A 13,935-nucleotide genomic window follows, 5' to 3' on the forward strand; every position below is an offset into this window, starting at 1 on the left:
CACTGTTCTGTGTCCTTTTTTCCCCTTGGCACAGTGGAATGATTCCCCAAATCCATCAACTTCCAAACTGGTCTTACCTTTCTGTGACCTCTTCTCCAAGTGGAAAATGCTTTAAAAAACCAATTTGAGAATACTATCTTTCTCTGATTAAGATCCTTTAGTGACTTTCCATTACTCTTAGGATAAAGAACCAGCTCCTCATGTGTCTTACAAGATTCTGTACAATCTAACCCTTGTTTTCTTTTCCCTCTTCATATCACACCACCCTTCCACTTTGCCACCTCACATGCCTTATTTCAGTTTCATGAATGCACTGTGATTCCTTTCATCATAGGGCTGTTTCCTATGCTGTTTATTCAACCTAGAATACTCTTCTTGTTGCTTTTTTTCACTTCCTTTGCACAGGAAAATCTATGCAAAGATCTGTCTTTAGATCTTCACTCAAATGTCACTGAGGAAAATTTTTCAGATTTGAAAAGAGTACGTACAACACACACACACACACACACGCACACACCCACCCACCCACCCAGGTAGGTAAGACTATTCTCCCTCCATGTACAGTAGTTTCCTCCTTACCCATGGGGGATATATTCCAAGACCCTCAGTGGGTGCCTGAAACCACGTATAGTACTGACCCCTATATATACTATGTTTTTGCAATACTAATGGGTAGGTAGTGTATATAGTGTGGATAAGATAGACAAAGGGATGATTCACATCCAGGACAGGACAGAGTGGGCCAGTGTAAGATTTCACCATGGTTACCCAGAACAGCTAAAGGTTATGAATTTCACTCTGCCAAATCCAAAGGTCACTTCCTGTCTTCAACTTAATCACCCTTTCAGTACTAGTCAACCATCACTGACCACTCCTTTTTAAAGTTTGAAATTTTTTCTTTCAATGGCCTCCTACTAATGCAAGATTTCCAAAACATATTCCAAAGAAGACTAGTTAAAGAATTGCTCCAATTAAAAACAAAGGAGGTTTCATGGTCAAATAAATTTGGATAATATTACATACTTTATCCTACATTTGGGGTTTTAAATATTTCTCTGGGATCTTGAATAATTTAGCTAACCTCTCTGTGCCTGCTTTTCTTATCTGAAAGCAGAGACTATCTCAAAATTTATTGCAAGGGTTAACTGAAATAGTCTACATAAAACACACAGAATAGCGCCTGACACACAGACTATGATGTATTCTATAAGTATTATTATTATTATTACAATTTGCAGCATCGTTTGGAGGATTAAATAAGATCATATGAAAGTACTTTAAGATTGTATCTTATAGAAGTGATTCTCAAACATAATCGTCTCAGGAGCCCTTTACCCCTTGAATTATTGAGTAACTAAAGAAATTTTGTTTACATGCATTTTATCTACCAATATTTATGACTATAGAAACAACTTAGAAATTTAAAAATATTAGTTCATTAAAAATAGCAATTCCATTACATGTTATCATAGATAACATTTTAATGAAATAACTATATTTTCTAAAACAAAAACCATTTAGTGAAAAGAATGGCACAGTTCACCATCTTTGCAAATCTCTTTTATGTCTAACTTTATACAAGAAAGCTACAGTCTCACATCTGCTTTTGCATATAATCTGTTGCCATACACTGTTTTGGCTGAAGTACAAGAAAGAAACGACTTCTCAATGATACGCAGTTTAAAAGACTATTTCAACATTCCTGTTTCCTACGTAATTGTGGATGTTCTTTGATAGGACACCGAAACTCCACAAGCAGTGGTTTCTTAAAGATTAGCTGCAATGTGGAATCTGAAACCAGACCAATGAGCCTTTTCATACTGTTTGATTAAAATCCACTAGTCTAACTTGCACTTTGAATAGAACTTTCATCCATGTATATCTTTGTAAAATCATGAATTTATCAGTTTGGAAAATCTTAGTTCAGTAAGTTTGGCAGACTGGTTAAATGGTAACATATTTCATTATATGATATATATATATTTTTAAGTCACATTTATCAATATCACCATTGATCTCATCAGAAAAGTCTAATTAGAGAGCTGTCTAGCTCAAGGTAATGAATATAAATTTTCCAAAATTCTAACTTTTGCTTGAATGCTTGGCTGTCAGTTGTTTTTCTTTAAGTGGCAAGCTTATTTTGTTCATTTCCAAGAAAATGTCTGCTGCTGCTGCTGCTGCTAAGTCGCATCAGTCATGTCGGACTCTGTGCGACCCCATAGACGGCAGCCCACCAGGTTCCCCTGTCCCTGGGATTCTCCAGGCAAGAACACTGGAGTGGGTTGCCATTGCCTTCTCCAGAAAATGTCTACTAAACACCTATATCTGAAGTCATACTTAGAAAATTTTATAAAATACAATATATAACTTATCTGAGTAGTGACTTCATAATGTTATAATGTCCCTGAAAAACTCCACGGTACACTCCTGAGATAATGAGCACAAAAAAGGCAAATAATGTCCGTGTATTATGAAGTAGTTTTCACCTTTTTGACTCCCTGAAAGGGTCGTGGGGACCCTCCTGAATTCCTGGAAACCACCATTTTACATTTTACACATTAGAGTATATCAATTTTCAGTTAACTTTGATTAAACTACCAAAGAATCTTACAAGACCTCACTACCTCAGGGGAAAGTACTGTCTGAGAAGAAAGAAGAATGTTTCAACTGCCCAGTTCAGTTCAGTTCAGTCGCTCAGTTGTGTCCGACTCTTTGCGACCCCATGAATTGCAGCACGCAAGCCTCTGGATGAAAGTGAAAGAGGAGAGTGAAAAAGTTGGCTTAAAGCTCAACATTCAGAAAACGAAGATCATGGCATCTGGTCCCATCACTTCATGGGAAATAGATGGGGAAACAGTGGAAAGAGTGTCAGACTTTATTTTTGGGGGCTCCAAGATCACTGCAGATGGTGATTGCAGCCATGAAATTAAAAGACGCTTACTCCTTGGAAGGAAAGTTATGACCAACCTAGATAGCATATTAAAAAGCAGAGACATTACTTTGCCAACAAAGGTCCGTCTAGTCAAGGCTATGGTTTTTCCAGTGGTCATGTATGGATGTGAGAGTTGGACTGTGAAGAAAGCTGAGCGCTGAAGAATGGATGCTTTTGAACTGTGGTGTAGGAGAAGACTCTTCAGAGTCCCTTGGACTGCAAGGAGATCCAACCAGTCCATTCAAAAAGGAGATCGGTCCTGGGTGTTCTTTGGAAGGAATGATGCTGAAGCTGAAACTCCAGTACTTTGGCCACCTCATGCGAAGAGTTGACTCATTGGAAAAGACTCTGATGCTGGGAGGGATTGGGGGCAGGAGGAGAAGAGGACGACAGAGGATGAGATGGCTGGATGGCATCACTGACTCGATGGACCTGAGTTTGAGTGAACTCTGGGAGTTGGTGATGGACAGGGAGGCCTGGTGTGCTGCAATTCATGGGGTTGCAAAGAGTCAGAAAAGACTGAGCGACTGAAGTGAACTGAACTCATCTTCTTGCCACTGCCCTAAGGTGAGTGGATTTTATATATATATATATATATATATATTTAAAGTGCATTAATGCTACTTTTTCTAAACTAATATGAGGTATTAGGGTATGAAATTCCACAGAGTGCCATGTATTAATTATACTCTTGAATTTTAAGTTACTTCTAAACAATTGTTTTAAAAAGTGTGCACAGGGACTTCCCTGGTGGTACAGTGGGTAGGAATCCATCTGCCAATGCAGGGGACATGGGTTTGATCCCTGATCCAGGAAGATTTCACAGGCCACAGGCAACTAAAGCCAGTGTACCACAAATGCTGGAGCCCGCATGCTCTAGGGCCTGCGAACCACAACTAATGACCCCCTGTCAAAGCTACTGATCCCTGTGTACCCATGCTCTACAACAAAAAAAACCCACAATGAGAAGCCTGTGCACCGCAACAAAGAGTACCCCTCACTCAGTACCCCTCACTCACTACAACTAGAGAAAGCCTGCATGCAGCAACAAAGACACAGGGCAACCAAAATTCTTTTTTCATGTGCATGGAATTTATAAATATAATGAATGGGAAATATACTATTTAACAGCTTTAAATATATTTATATTTATGTTAGTTAACAATGTGAGTTAACTTTTGTATAATACATGGGCTGGCCATGTCACCTTTTATCAACCTTCCCTACAACCCATTTACAGAAGGAAAAAAAAAACAACTATAACCACTAACCCTAAGAATACAATTATTAATTCAGTAAGCAACTCTGGAAACTATTTCTTTATTATAATAAACTGGGCAGGGTGAAAAACTGTTAAATACAGTAGAATTTGAAATCCTCTAGTATTGATTTTTGGTTCTGATACAAAGTTAAGACCTTTACTACATTAAGTAAAATTTGACAGACATAAAAGGACTATTACTGTATGACTGACTTAGATAGTATGAGTATAAAGTACCTAGAACAGAAAAATTCATGAAGACTAAAAATGGACTGGGGTAAAATGTTACTGCTTAATAGTTAGGTTTTTGCTCAAGATAATGAAAAAGCTGTGGAAGTAGACAGTGGTGATGAATGCAGAACACAATGAATGGTAACTAATGCCATTGGATTATACACTCAAATATGCTTTTTAAAAAAAATGATTAAAATGGCAAATTTTACACTACTGCCGTTTACATAAGGGACTTGAGCATACATGGATTTTGGTATCTGCAGGGGATTCCTGGAAACAATCCTCTATAGACACCAAGACACGCCTGCATATTTTTATCAAAAAATTTTTAAATTAATAACATGATACACCAAAAGCCACTTAACTGCACATTTTAAAAAGGTGAATTGTATGGTATGCAAATATCTCAATAAAGATGTTTTTAAAAGAGTTTTTAAAAAGCTCGTAATTTGGTCATGAAACACTCAAAGGGCTCTTACATATAGGTTGGTGCAAAAGTAATAGCGGTCTTGCATTGCTGAACTTTGCTGTTTGACAGTGGAATACATCCTTATATAAATGTGGCTATACATCATTTTAATGCTACCCGTCTGATCCACTACAGCTTTCTGAATCCTGGTTAAACTATTACATCTGAGAAGTATGCTCAGCAAATCAGTGAGATGCACCAAAAACTGCAATGCCTGCAACCAGCGTTGGTCAACAGAATGGGCCCAATGCTCTTCCACGGCACATCACACAACCAACGCTTCAAGAGTTGAACGAACTGGACTACGAAGTTTTGCTTCATCTGCCAGATTCACCTGACCTCTCATGAACCAACTACTACTTCTTCAAGTATCTGGACAACTCTTTTGCAGACAAAACGCTTCCACAACCAGCAAGAGGCAGAAAATACTCTCCAAGAGTTCGTCGAATCCAGAAGCACCATTTTTTATACTACAGGAATAACAAACTTATTTCTCGTTGGCAAAAATGTTTTGATTGTAACTCTTCTGATTAATAAAGATGTATTTAAGCCTAGTTATAATGATTTAAAATTCACGGTCGAAAACCACAGTTACTTTTTCACCAACCTAATAAAACTGGGCAGAGTCCAGTGCCAGTCCCTGACAGTCCAGTGGTTAAGACTCTGTATTGCCACTATAGGGGGCACAGGTTCAATCCCTAGTCAGGGAACTAAGATCCTGCATATCACAAGGCCAGGCCAAAAAACAAATTAAAAAAATAGATAAAATAGGACACAGCTTTGTTCATTGTCACCTGAGAACAAAAGACCTCCAAAGCATAAATTATAAGCGGGAGGCACATTTCCACTCAATACAAGGAAGAAACAATAGTCAATCCTGTCCAGAATCCTCAAGTATCCCCTCACAAAGCAAAGGAACTGACACTAGAGGTGGTTTAGCAAAGGCCCACCTGTCAGAAATGTGCAGAAGCCTCTTAAGGGTCCATCAATAACTTGATATGAAATCATCTCTATGTCTTTTCTTAACAGTCATTACATTAGATTCTCAAAAGGAACACAGATCCAAAAAAGTTTAAAAGCCACCACTCCTGAGGGAATTCCAATACTTCAAAGGACACTGTACTAGATCTACAAACTCCTTCCAAATCTGAGACTATAAGCCCCTACAAGCCATACTCCCCAACTACGGAGTATAATGAAAAGAGTATTCACTACCTATAAAGATTAACAACCTGTGGTCCAGAATTGACTAGTGGTGCCTTCATTATGCAAGTGAAATATACTTCCAATTGGGCTCAAAGGAAGATAATGCTTAACAGAGCGAGGCCCAGTCAGATTAAGATGCTCCTCTTCTCTGCTCTCACAGAACCCAATGGCTATTCCTCACTCTCCTGAGCTAGTAGTTCCTTCTTATCTCCCTGAACTATGAACACTAAGAATACTCCAGGGTTCAATCCTCAGACCTAGTCTACTTCACTTATCCAGTTCCATGGTTTTAAATACCCTCTAGACGCCAGAGCATGAGATGGCTGGATGGCATCACTGACTCGATAGACATGAGTCTGAGTGAACTCCGGGAGTTGGTAATGGACAGGGAGGCCTGGCGTGCTGTGATTCATGGGGTTGCAAAGAGTCGGACACGACTGAGCGACTGAACTGAACTGATAAACTGAGAATGACCATATTCACAATCTCCAGTCTAGAAGTCTCTAAATTCCAGACCTGTATATCTTTTAATAGTTTTGGCTCTTAAATATTTAGGTCATTGATCTAAATATGGACAATTTTGAGTTCATTTATGGATATGTATAAAGAAAGACATCTATTCTTGAATGTCTATGAGGCCTCTCAAACTTCACATGTCCTAAACCAAATTTTTTATAGTCCTCCACTGAACCTGCTCCTCCCAGTCTTCCATAGCTCAATAAAGGCTCAGGTTAAAAATCTTAAGAGTCATTCTTCATACAGATGGCCAACAGGCACATGAAATCACTAATCATTAGAGAAACGCAAACCAAAATCACAAAGTACCACCTAACATGAGTCAGAATGGCCATCACTAAAAAACAAATAACAAATGCTGAAGGGGGTGTAGAGAAAAGGGAACCCTGCTACACTATTGGTGGGAATGTAAGTTGGTGCAACCACTATAGAAAACAGTATGGATGTTCTTCAGAAAACTAAAAACAGAGTTACTGTATGCTCCAGCAATCCCACTCCTGGTCATTTATCTGGACAAAACTGTAATTCAAAAGATACATGCACCCCAATGTTTAAAGCAGCACTATTCACCATAGCCAAGACATAGAAACAATCTAAATGTCCACTGAAAGATGGTTAAAGAAAATGAGGTACATATCTATAATGGAATACTACTCAAGACATAAAAAAGAATTTACTAATGTCATTTGCAGCAACGTGGATGGACTTGGAGATTACCATACTAAGTCAGAAAGAAGAAGACAAGACCATATGATATCACTTATATGTGGAATCTAAAACATGACACAAATGAACCCATCTACTAAAGAGAAGCAGACTCACAGACATAAAGGACACACTTGTGGCTGCCAGTGGGGAGGGTGGTGGAGGAGGGCTGGACTGGGAGTTTGGGGTTAGCAGATACAAACTATTATACATAGAATGGATAAACAGCAAGGTCCTATTGTGTAGCATAGGGAACCACATTCAATATCCTGTGATAAAACATACTATAAAAGAATTTTTAAAAGAATGTGTGTACTGGAAAAAAATTTTTAAAAGAGTGTATGTGTGTGTGTGTATATATATATATATATCTGCATCACTTTGCTGTATACCAGAAATAATACAACACTGGAAATAAACTATACTTCAATTTTTTTTTTTAAAGCAAAAAAATCCTAGAGTCATTCTTGACTTCTGTTTTTCTCTTACAACCTATATCTACACCATTAAAAATCCTGCTGGCTTCACCTGACAAACCTCAAACGCAACTACTTACCACCTCCACCTCTATAAACTTAGATTACTGCAATTAAACCTGGATTACTGCAACTGCCTTTAACTGGTCTTTCTGCTCTCACCTTTGCTTCCCTACAATGCACTCATCGAGTTCGCCAGTGATTCTGTTAAACATATAAGTCTCTCTCTTCTAAACCCTTTGATGACTTCCTATTTCACTCAGGATGCCATTGTGCTTTCCGCAGCCTACAATAACCTACACAATTTGCACCTACCACAAACACACGTACATTTTTCTGGTCTCATCTCTTCCTCTCCCACATCCCTTTGGGCTTCCCTGGTGGCTCAGAAGGTAAAGAATCTGCCTGCAATGGGGGAGACCACGGTTCAATCCCTGTTTAGGGAAGATCCTCTGGAGAAGGGAATGGCAAGCCACGCCAGTACTCTTGCCTGGAGAATTCCATGGACAGAGGAGCCTGGTGGGCTACAATACATGAGGTGGAAAAAAGAGTCAGACGCGACCGAGTGACTGACCTTACATAAATCAGCTTGAGGACTCCTGCTTGTACCTCTAACAAGCATGCCCTGCCTTTACATTTACTGTTTCTACAGACTGAAATGTACTTCCCCTGGATGTTTCCATGGCTGACTCCCTTACCTACTTAGGGTCTTTGCTCAAATAGACTCTCTTAGTGAGGCCTTCTCTGATAATCCTATTTAAAATAGCAACTGTGCCTCCCCTGCTGCTGCTGCTAAGTCGCTTCAGCCGTGTCCAACTCTGTGCAACCCCATAGACAGCAGCCCACCAGGCTCCCCTGTCCCTGGGATTCTCCAGGCAAGAACACTGGAGTGGGTTGCCATTTCCTTCTCCAATGCATAAAAGTGAAAAGTGAAAGTGAAGTCGCTCAGTTGTGCCAGACTCAGCGACCCCGTGGACTGCAGCCTACCAGGCTCCGCCATCCATGGGATTCTCTAGGCAAGAGTACTGGAGTGGGGTGCCATTGCCTTCTCCGGTGCCTCCCCTACTACTCCTATTCCCCTACCCTCCCAGCCCCCTCCAGTCAAACATTTGCTTTCTCTCCATAATATTATGACCAACCTAGACAATATATTAAAAAGCAGAGACATTACTTTGTAACAAAGGTCAGTCTAGTCAAGGCTATGGTTTTTCCAGTGGTCATGTATGGATGTGAGAGTTGGACTATAAAGAAAGCTGAGCGCCAAAGAATTGATGCTTTTGAACTGTGGTGTTGGAGAAGACTCTTTGAGAGTCCCTTGGACTGCAAGGAGATCCAACCAGTCCATCCTAAATGAGATCAGTCCTGGGTGTTCATTGGAAGGACTGATGTTGAAGCTGAAACTCCAATACTTTGGCCACCTGATGCGAAGAGCTGACTTATTTGAAAAGACCCTGATGCTGGGAAAGATTGAGGGAATGAGGAGAAGGGGACGACGGAAGATGAGATGGTTGGATGGCATCACGACTCAATGGACATGGGTTTGGGTGGACTCTGGGAGTTGGTTATGGACAGGGAGGCCAGGCGTGCTGTGGTTTCATGGGGTTGCAAAGAGTCGGACACGACTGAGCGACTGAACCGAACTGATCCATCACCATCTGATACACGGTGTATCTACTTATTTTCCCCCACTAGGACGGAGGAGTCTGGTGGGCTGCCGTCTATGGGGTCGCGCAGAGTCGGACACGGCTGAGCGACTTCACTTTCACTTTTCACGTTCACGCATTGGAGAAGGAAATGGCAACCCACTCCAGTGTTCTTGCTTGGAGAATCCCAGGGACGGGGGATCCTGGTGGGCTGCCATCTATGGGGTCGCACAGAGTTGGACACGACTGATGCGACTTAACAGCAGCAGCAGCAGAACGTAAACGCCATGAGAACAAAGTGTTCGTTTTATTCATCTATTCTCTCCCAGTGCTCAGAACAATGTCTAGTACACAGTAGGCCTTCTATAAATATTTGTAGAACAGCACACTATATTATAATCGCCTACTTATATATATTGTATATCCATATTAAATGGATTGTAAGCTTTCTGTAGGCAGGAACGCTGTCTCATAAACTCTGCATTTCCGGGACCTCCAACGTTAGTGCCCTGACACACACTGTAGATACTGACCTGAAATGAATGAATCAACAAGACATGCCAAGGAAAAATCCTCAGACTTTCAAATACAGTCCCTACTCTATCACTCTCTAAATATAAGTGAGAGCGGGTGTGTTACCTCAAGGATGACGTTTCAATAACTACCACCAAGCCCTCTCGCGTACCCCGTCCTCTCCCACGCCCGTTATCCCCAGATTAACCAAGTGAGATAACGAGTAACGGTCAGAAACAGAATTTGAACCATGAACAAGTCCGAAGGAGGGAGTAATTGTGATTGGAGATCAAAGGTGGTCAGACTCCGAAAAGAAACATTGTCCCGGGGGTAGAAGGGCTCCGGAGACACAACCATGATTCCAGGTCCCTCTTTTGACAGCTAGGCTAACCAAAGCCCAGAGAGGCGAGGACCCACCTTACCCACTCGCGCCGCCCAGTTGCCTCTTATTTCGGGTGGTGCCCAACACGCAGAGCCCCCGCGGACGCACGTGCTCCGAGGCCCCCGAGCGCCCGCCCGCCCACCGCTCGAGGCCCGCTCCCCACCTCGGAGCCGGGTTGGGGTCAACAATTGTGCCCCCCTACACGCCCCTCTTGTCCCGGAGTCTGCCCACGGCCAACGGTTGGCAGCACGAACCGCGGAGGAGGGCCCGGGCTGCCAGCTCCGCGCCCGCCGCTCACCTGGTCGGATCCCGCGGGAACCTGAAGAAGGCCAAGTCCGACTGCGTGCTCTTCCGCGTGCAGTTGGGGGCCGCGCAGAAGTTCGGCATCGTTGACTGCCAGCCGGCCGACCCAGCCCTCCCCTCCCCGCCTCCTCAGGGCAGCCCGCCCGCCCGTCGGGGCCGGGGAGGGGAGCCAGGCCGGCCGGCCGGCCCGTGAGAGCCGGTTCGCTGGGGGGGAGGGGCGGGCAAGAAGCCGCGAGGGGCAGGAGGGGCGCCGCGGTCCGAGGCCGGGCTGGAGACGCGGCTCCACAGTGCTGTGAGCGGCCGGGAGGATTTACCGCCGCCGCCGCCGCTGGTGCACCTCCCGCCCGCCCGGGACGCTGCCGCCTCCTTCCCACAATGCACCCTGGCGCCCGGGGGTGCCCTCTCTTCCCTCAGCCTTCCTTCCCCGCCCCCTCCTTTCCGCCGACTTCTCCGCGGGCGGGTACGCGCAAGGAAGCGCGCCCGCTCGGGTGTGGCGAGGCAGAGGCGGGGCCTGTCGCAGGCTGCCGCAGTGCGCCTGCGCGCGGCCTACCCGCGAAGGGAGGGAATGGCGCATGCGGGCGTGTCTCCAGGGACTCCAGAGGCTCCAAGCCCTCTGCAGCTCCGGTAGGTTTGGCGTGCACGGGTTTCCGCAGATCTGGAGCGAGCCTGTACGTTACAACACCGATGCGTCGTTTCTTGCTTCTTTAAATTGCCACGACGTAGGCTTCTACTGCAGAAATTGCCTTAGACTCTTCAGAGCCGCGGGCAACGGGACGATCTTGGTGACTGATTTGCACACCCCCATCAGATCTTCGTGCCCGAGTTGGACGCAGACGTGGGTTGTAGGAGATTTCATTTTCCCCAGCTTTGCAGCTACACTGTGGCCCCGTTAGCTTCTAGATTGGAAGCCCCAGGGGCTAAAATTCAGAAAGGCAATTACTCTTACCTCATGAGGCTTCCAGAAGAGCAAGAATAGCGACATGATTCCACCTACACCCCTATAGAGATTGGTCCCTCTGTCTTTCCTTCACAGTTGTGGCGTTTTAACGTTCTTGTGTTGCTTAAGCCCCAAAATGAGTGACCGATACCTAGAACAAAGGATTAGTATCAAATTTTGCGTGAAACTGAACAAGTCTGCAAGTGAGACTCACCATCTTTTAAAAGAAGCTTACGGGGATGAAGTCATGTCAAGGGCCAGAGTTTTCGACTGGCACAAAAGGTTTAAAGAAGGACGCGAAGACATTCGAGATGATGCCAGAAGTGGTCGTCCTGTCACCCACCGGACGGATGAAAATATTAAGAAAGTCAAGGACTTGGTCTGTTCGAATAGGCAGTTAACCGTGAGGATGATGGCCGAAGAGTTAAATTTAGATAAAGAAACTGTTAGGCTCATTCTGAAAGAAAACTTGAATATGAGGAAAGTATCTGCAAAAGTTATATCGGGTATTTTGAAGGATGAACCTAAACCTCGAAAACTTGACTTTTGCTCTGATCTTTCAAAGGAAACTAGGAAAAACAGCTCATGTGTGAGGGAAAAGGTAAGGAGCTCTGAAGCATGTAGTCATCTCCAGTGAGAAGCTGATGAGGAAATGCCTCTGCCTGTATCCCATCCCAAAATCCGTTCCCCTGCCAGCCAGCTGCTGCAGACTTCGTCTTCAACCACCCTTCCCAGCAGGACAGCTCAGGGTTGGTTCACACCTTGGTGAAAGGAATGTGGGGTGGCTGAACCCAAACTGGAAAGCTGCCTAGCAGTTGGTCACCTTCATTTGCTGCTCATTTATTTTCAGCTTCTTTACTCCTCCTCTCTGTATGTCATATCTCTGCTAGTTACTCTTTACTGAACTCTTGGGCCAGCTTCCTTGCTGTTTTCCACAACTTTGAAGAACTTTTGACTATTGACTTCTGGTACTTGCTTGTGCTTGATTTTTCCCCCTTAACAAGTTTTTTCTTCACTGAGCAGACCTTAGCTTGATGTGGCTGTCCTCTTCCTTTGTTCTCAGTATTCTGCCTCGGGATCATACGAATGAAAGGTGGGAGCATCACCTCTTGGAGTCTCTCTCTCTGTGTGCCCAGGGAGGCGTACTCTGCTGGGAGGACCCTGAAAGAAGGCCTACAGTTCTGACTTGCTTCACAGTCAGGGCCTGAGGTATGGTACAGAAGGCAGTGGCATGCTGACATACAGAGCAATGCTAAGGGCCCGTCCAGACCAAATGACTCAGAGGGAGCCCCTCAGAACTCAGGGGTTAGCCTCCCATTCTGACCTTCTCACAGACCTACCCCTCACAGAAGAGCTGGGTTTGTTTCATTCTAATCTTGTGCTTTGGACTCCCCTCCACCCACTTCATTTGGGTCATATCCTGTCTCATGGAGAAGGAGGATCTGGTCCTGAAAAATATAATATAAACCAGAGGATTCAGGTCCAGGCTGTGATGTGTATAGAGTAAGAAAAGGTAACACTCTAGACCTTGAATTCAGACAGTCTTTTGCCTCTGTGCTGATTCGCACATATCAGCTGTTTTTAGTAACTAATACCAACATTGTCAGGTATTTTTTTGAACACCTTCAGTGTTTAGAACACTGCTGAGCATTGACTGTGTGAGGTTATAAAATAAGATCACCAAAGGTTGGATGGACTTCATGCATGAGATGGTTCCTGGACTGGATCCTTAGGAAATTAGGCACATTTCCAGGCAGGTAGAACAGGATGAGGCTTCGAACCTCTTGTCAGTAGGAAAATGAGGGCACTGTTGGCTGAAATAGCAAAGTCTAAAGAAGAAGATAATAGTGTTGTGCAGAAGATGAACAATTTGAAATAATTTGCTTCCTCTCCTCTGCCCCAAACTCTGTTCTAATAGTTTATAAATTGCTTCCCCCTGAGTCTGTAGGCAAGTTTGTAATAGCCCACTTATTTGATTATCTAATTTTCTCATCAAACCTTCAAAAAGAAGCAGTCTTTACTAGTTTAGACTCCTTTATCTCTTCCTGGCTGTCTGCCAGGATTTATGGAGTAGAACTTTTCCCAAATGGGTTCCAAGAAATACCACATAGACTGGAAACATCTCAGAATGCCTGGAGGAGGAGTGTGTGTGTGTGTGTTGGGTAGTGGTGCGGATGGTTAGTAACAGCATTTCACAGAATTGGCCAATGTCTGTGTTTTAACCCAAGGATTTTTATATATAGTAGCTCCTATTTTTTAACTGGTAAGTTAGTAAACAATACTGGTTGATGGCAGAGGCACAACATTTATTCAACACAGTTGTTTTTAGTTCTTGCACTCTTACCTTCAAAAAATTAC

At 43.5% G+C, this 13,935-nt stretch overlaps 2 protein-coding genes across 6 annotated transcripts in view; one reads left to right on the forward strand and one right to left on the reverse strand.

The window, feature by feature from the left end:
* The window catches only part of THAP12 (THAP domain containing 12), a 29,756-nt gene extending 18,906 nt beyond the window's left edge, over window positions 1-10,850 (reverse strand). For all 5 annotated transcript variants that reach the window (XR_015141570.1, XR_015141571.1, XR_015141569.1 and 2 more), the window contains exon 1: window positions 10,636-10,850. Coding sequence is in view for 2 of the 5 variants with exons in the window: in XM_086338482.1 (XP_086194608.1) it covers window positions 10,636-10,724 (89 nt within the window). In the remaining 3 variants the exon portion in view is untranslated. The remainder of the gene's footprint in view (window positions 1-10,635) is intronic.
* Window positions 10,851-11,576: 726 nt separating this feature from the next.
* The window catches only part of GVQW3 (GVQW motif containing 3), a 30,713-nt gene continuing 28,354 nt past the window's right edge, over window positions 11,577-13,935 (forward strand). Inside the window, exon 1 of the mRNA XM_086338484.1 lies at window positions 11,577-12,178. Within this exon, the coding sequence (XP_086194610.1) occupies window positions 11,714-12,178 (465 nt within the window). The 5' untranslated portion in view covers window positions 11,577-11,713. The remainder of the gene's footprint in view (window positions 12,179-13,935) is intronic.

Source organism: Bos grunniens, chromosome 15, assembly GCF_055505025.1.
Source record: "Bos grunniens cultivar Pamir isolate PY7600 chromosome 15, Bosgru_T2T1.0, whole genome shotgun sequence".
Classification (NCBI taxonomy): domain Eukaryota; kingdom Metazoa; phylum Chordata; class Mammalia; order Artiodactyla; family Bovidae; genus Bos; species Bos grunniens.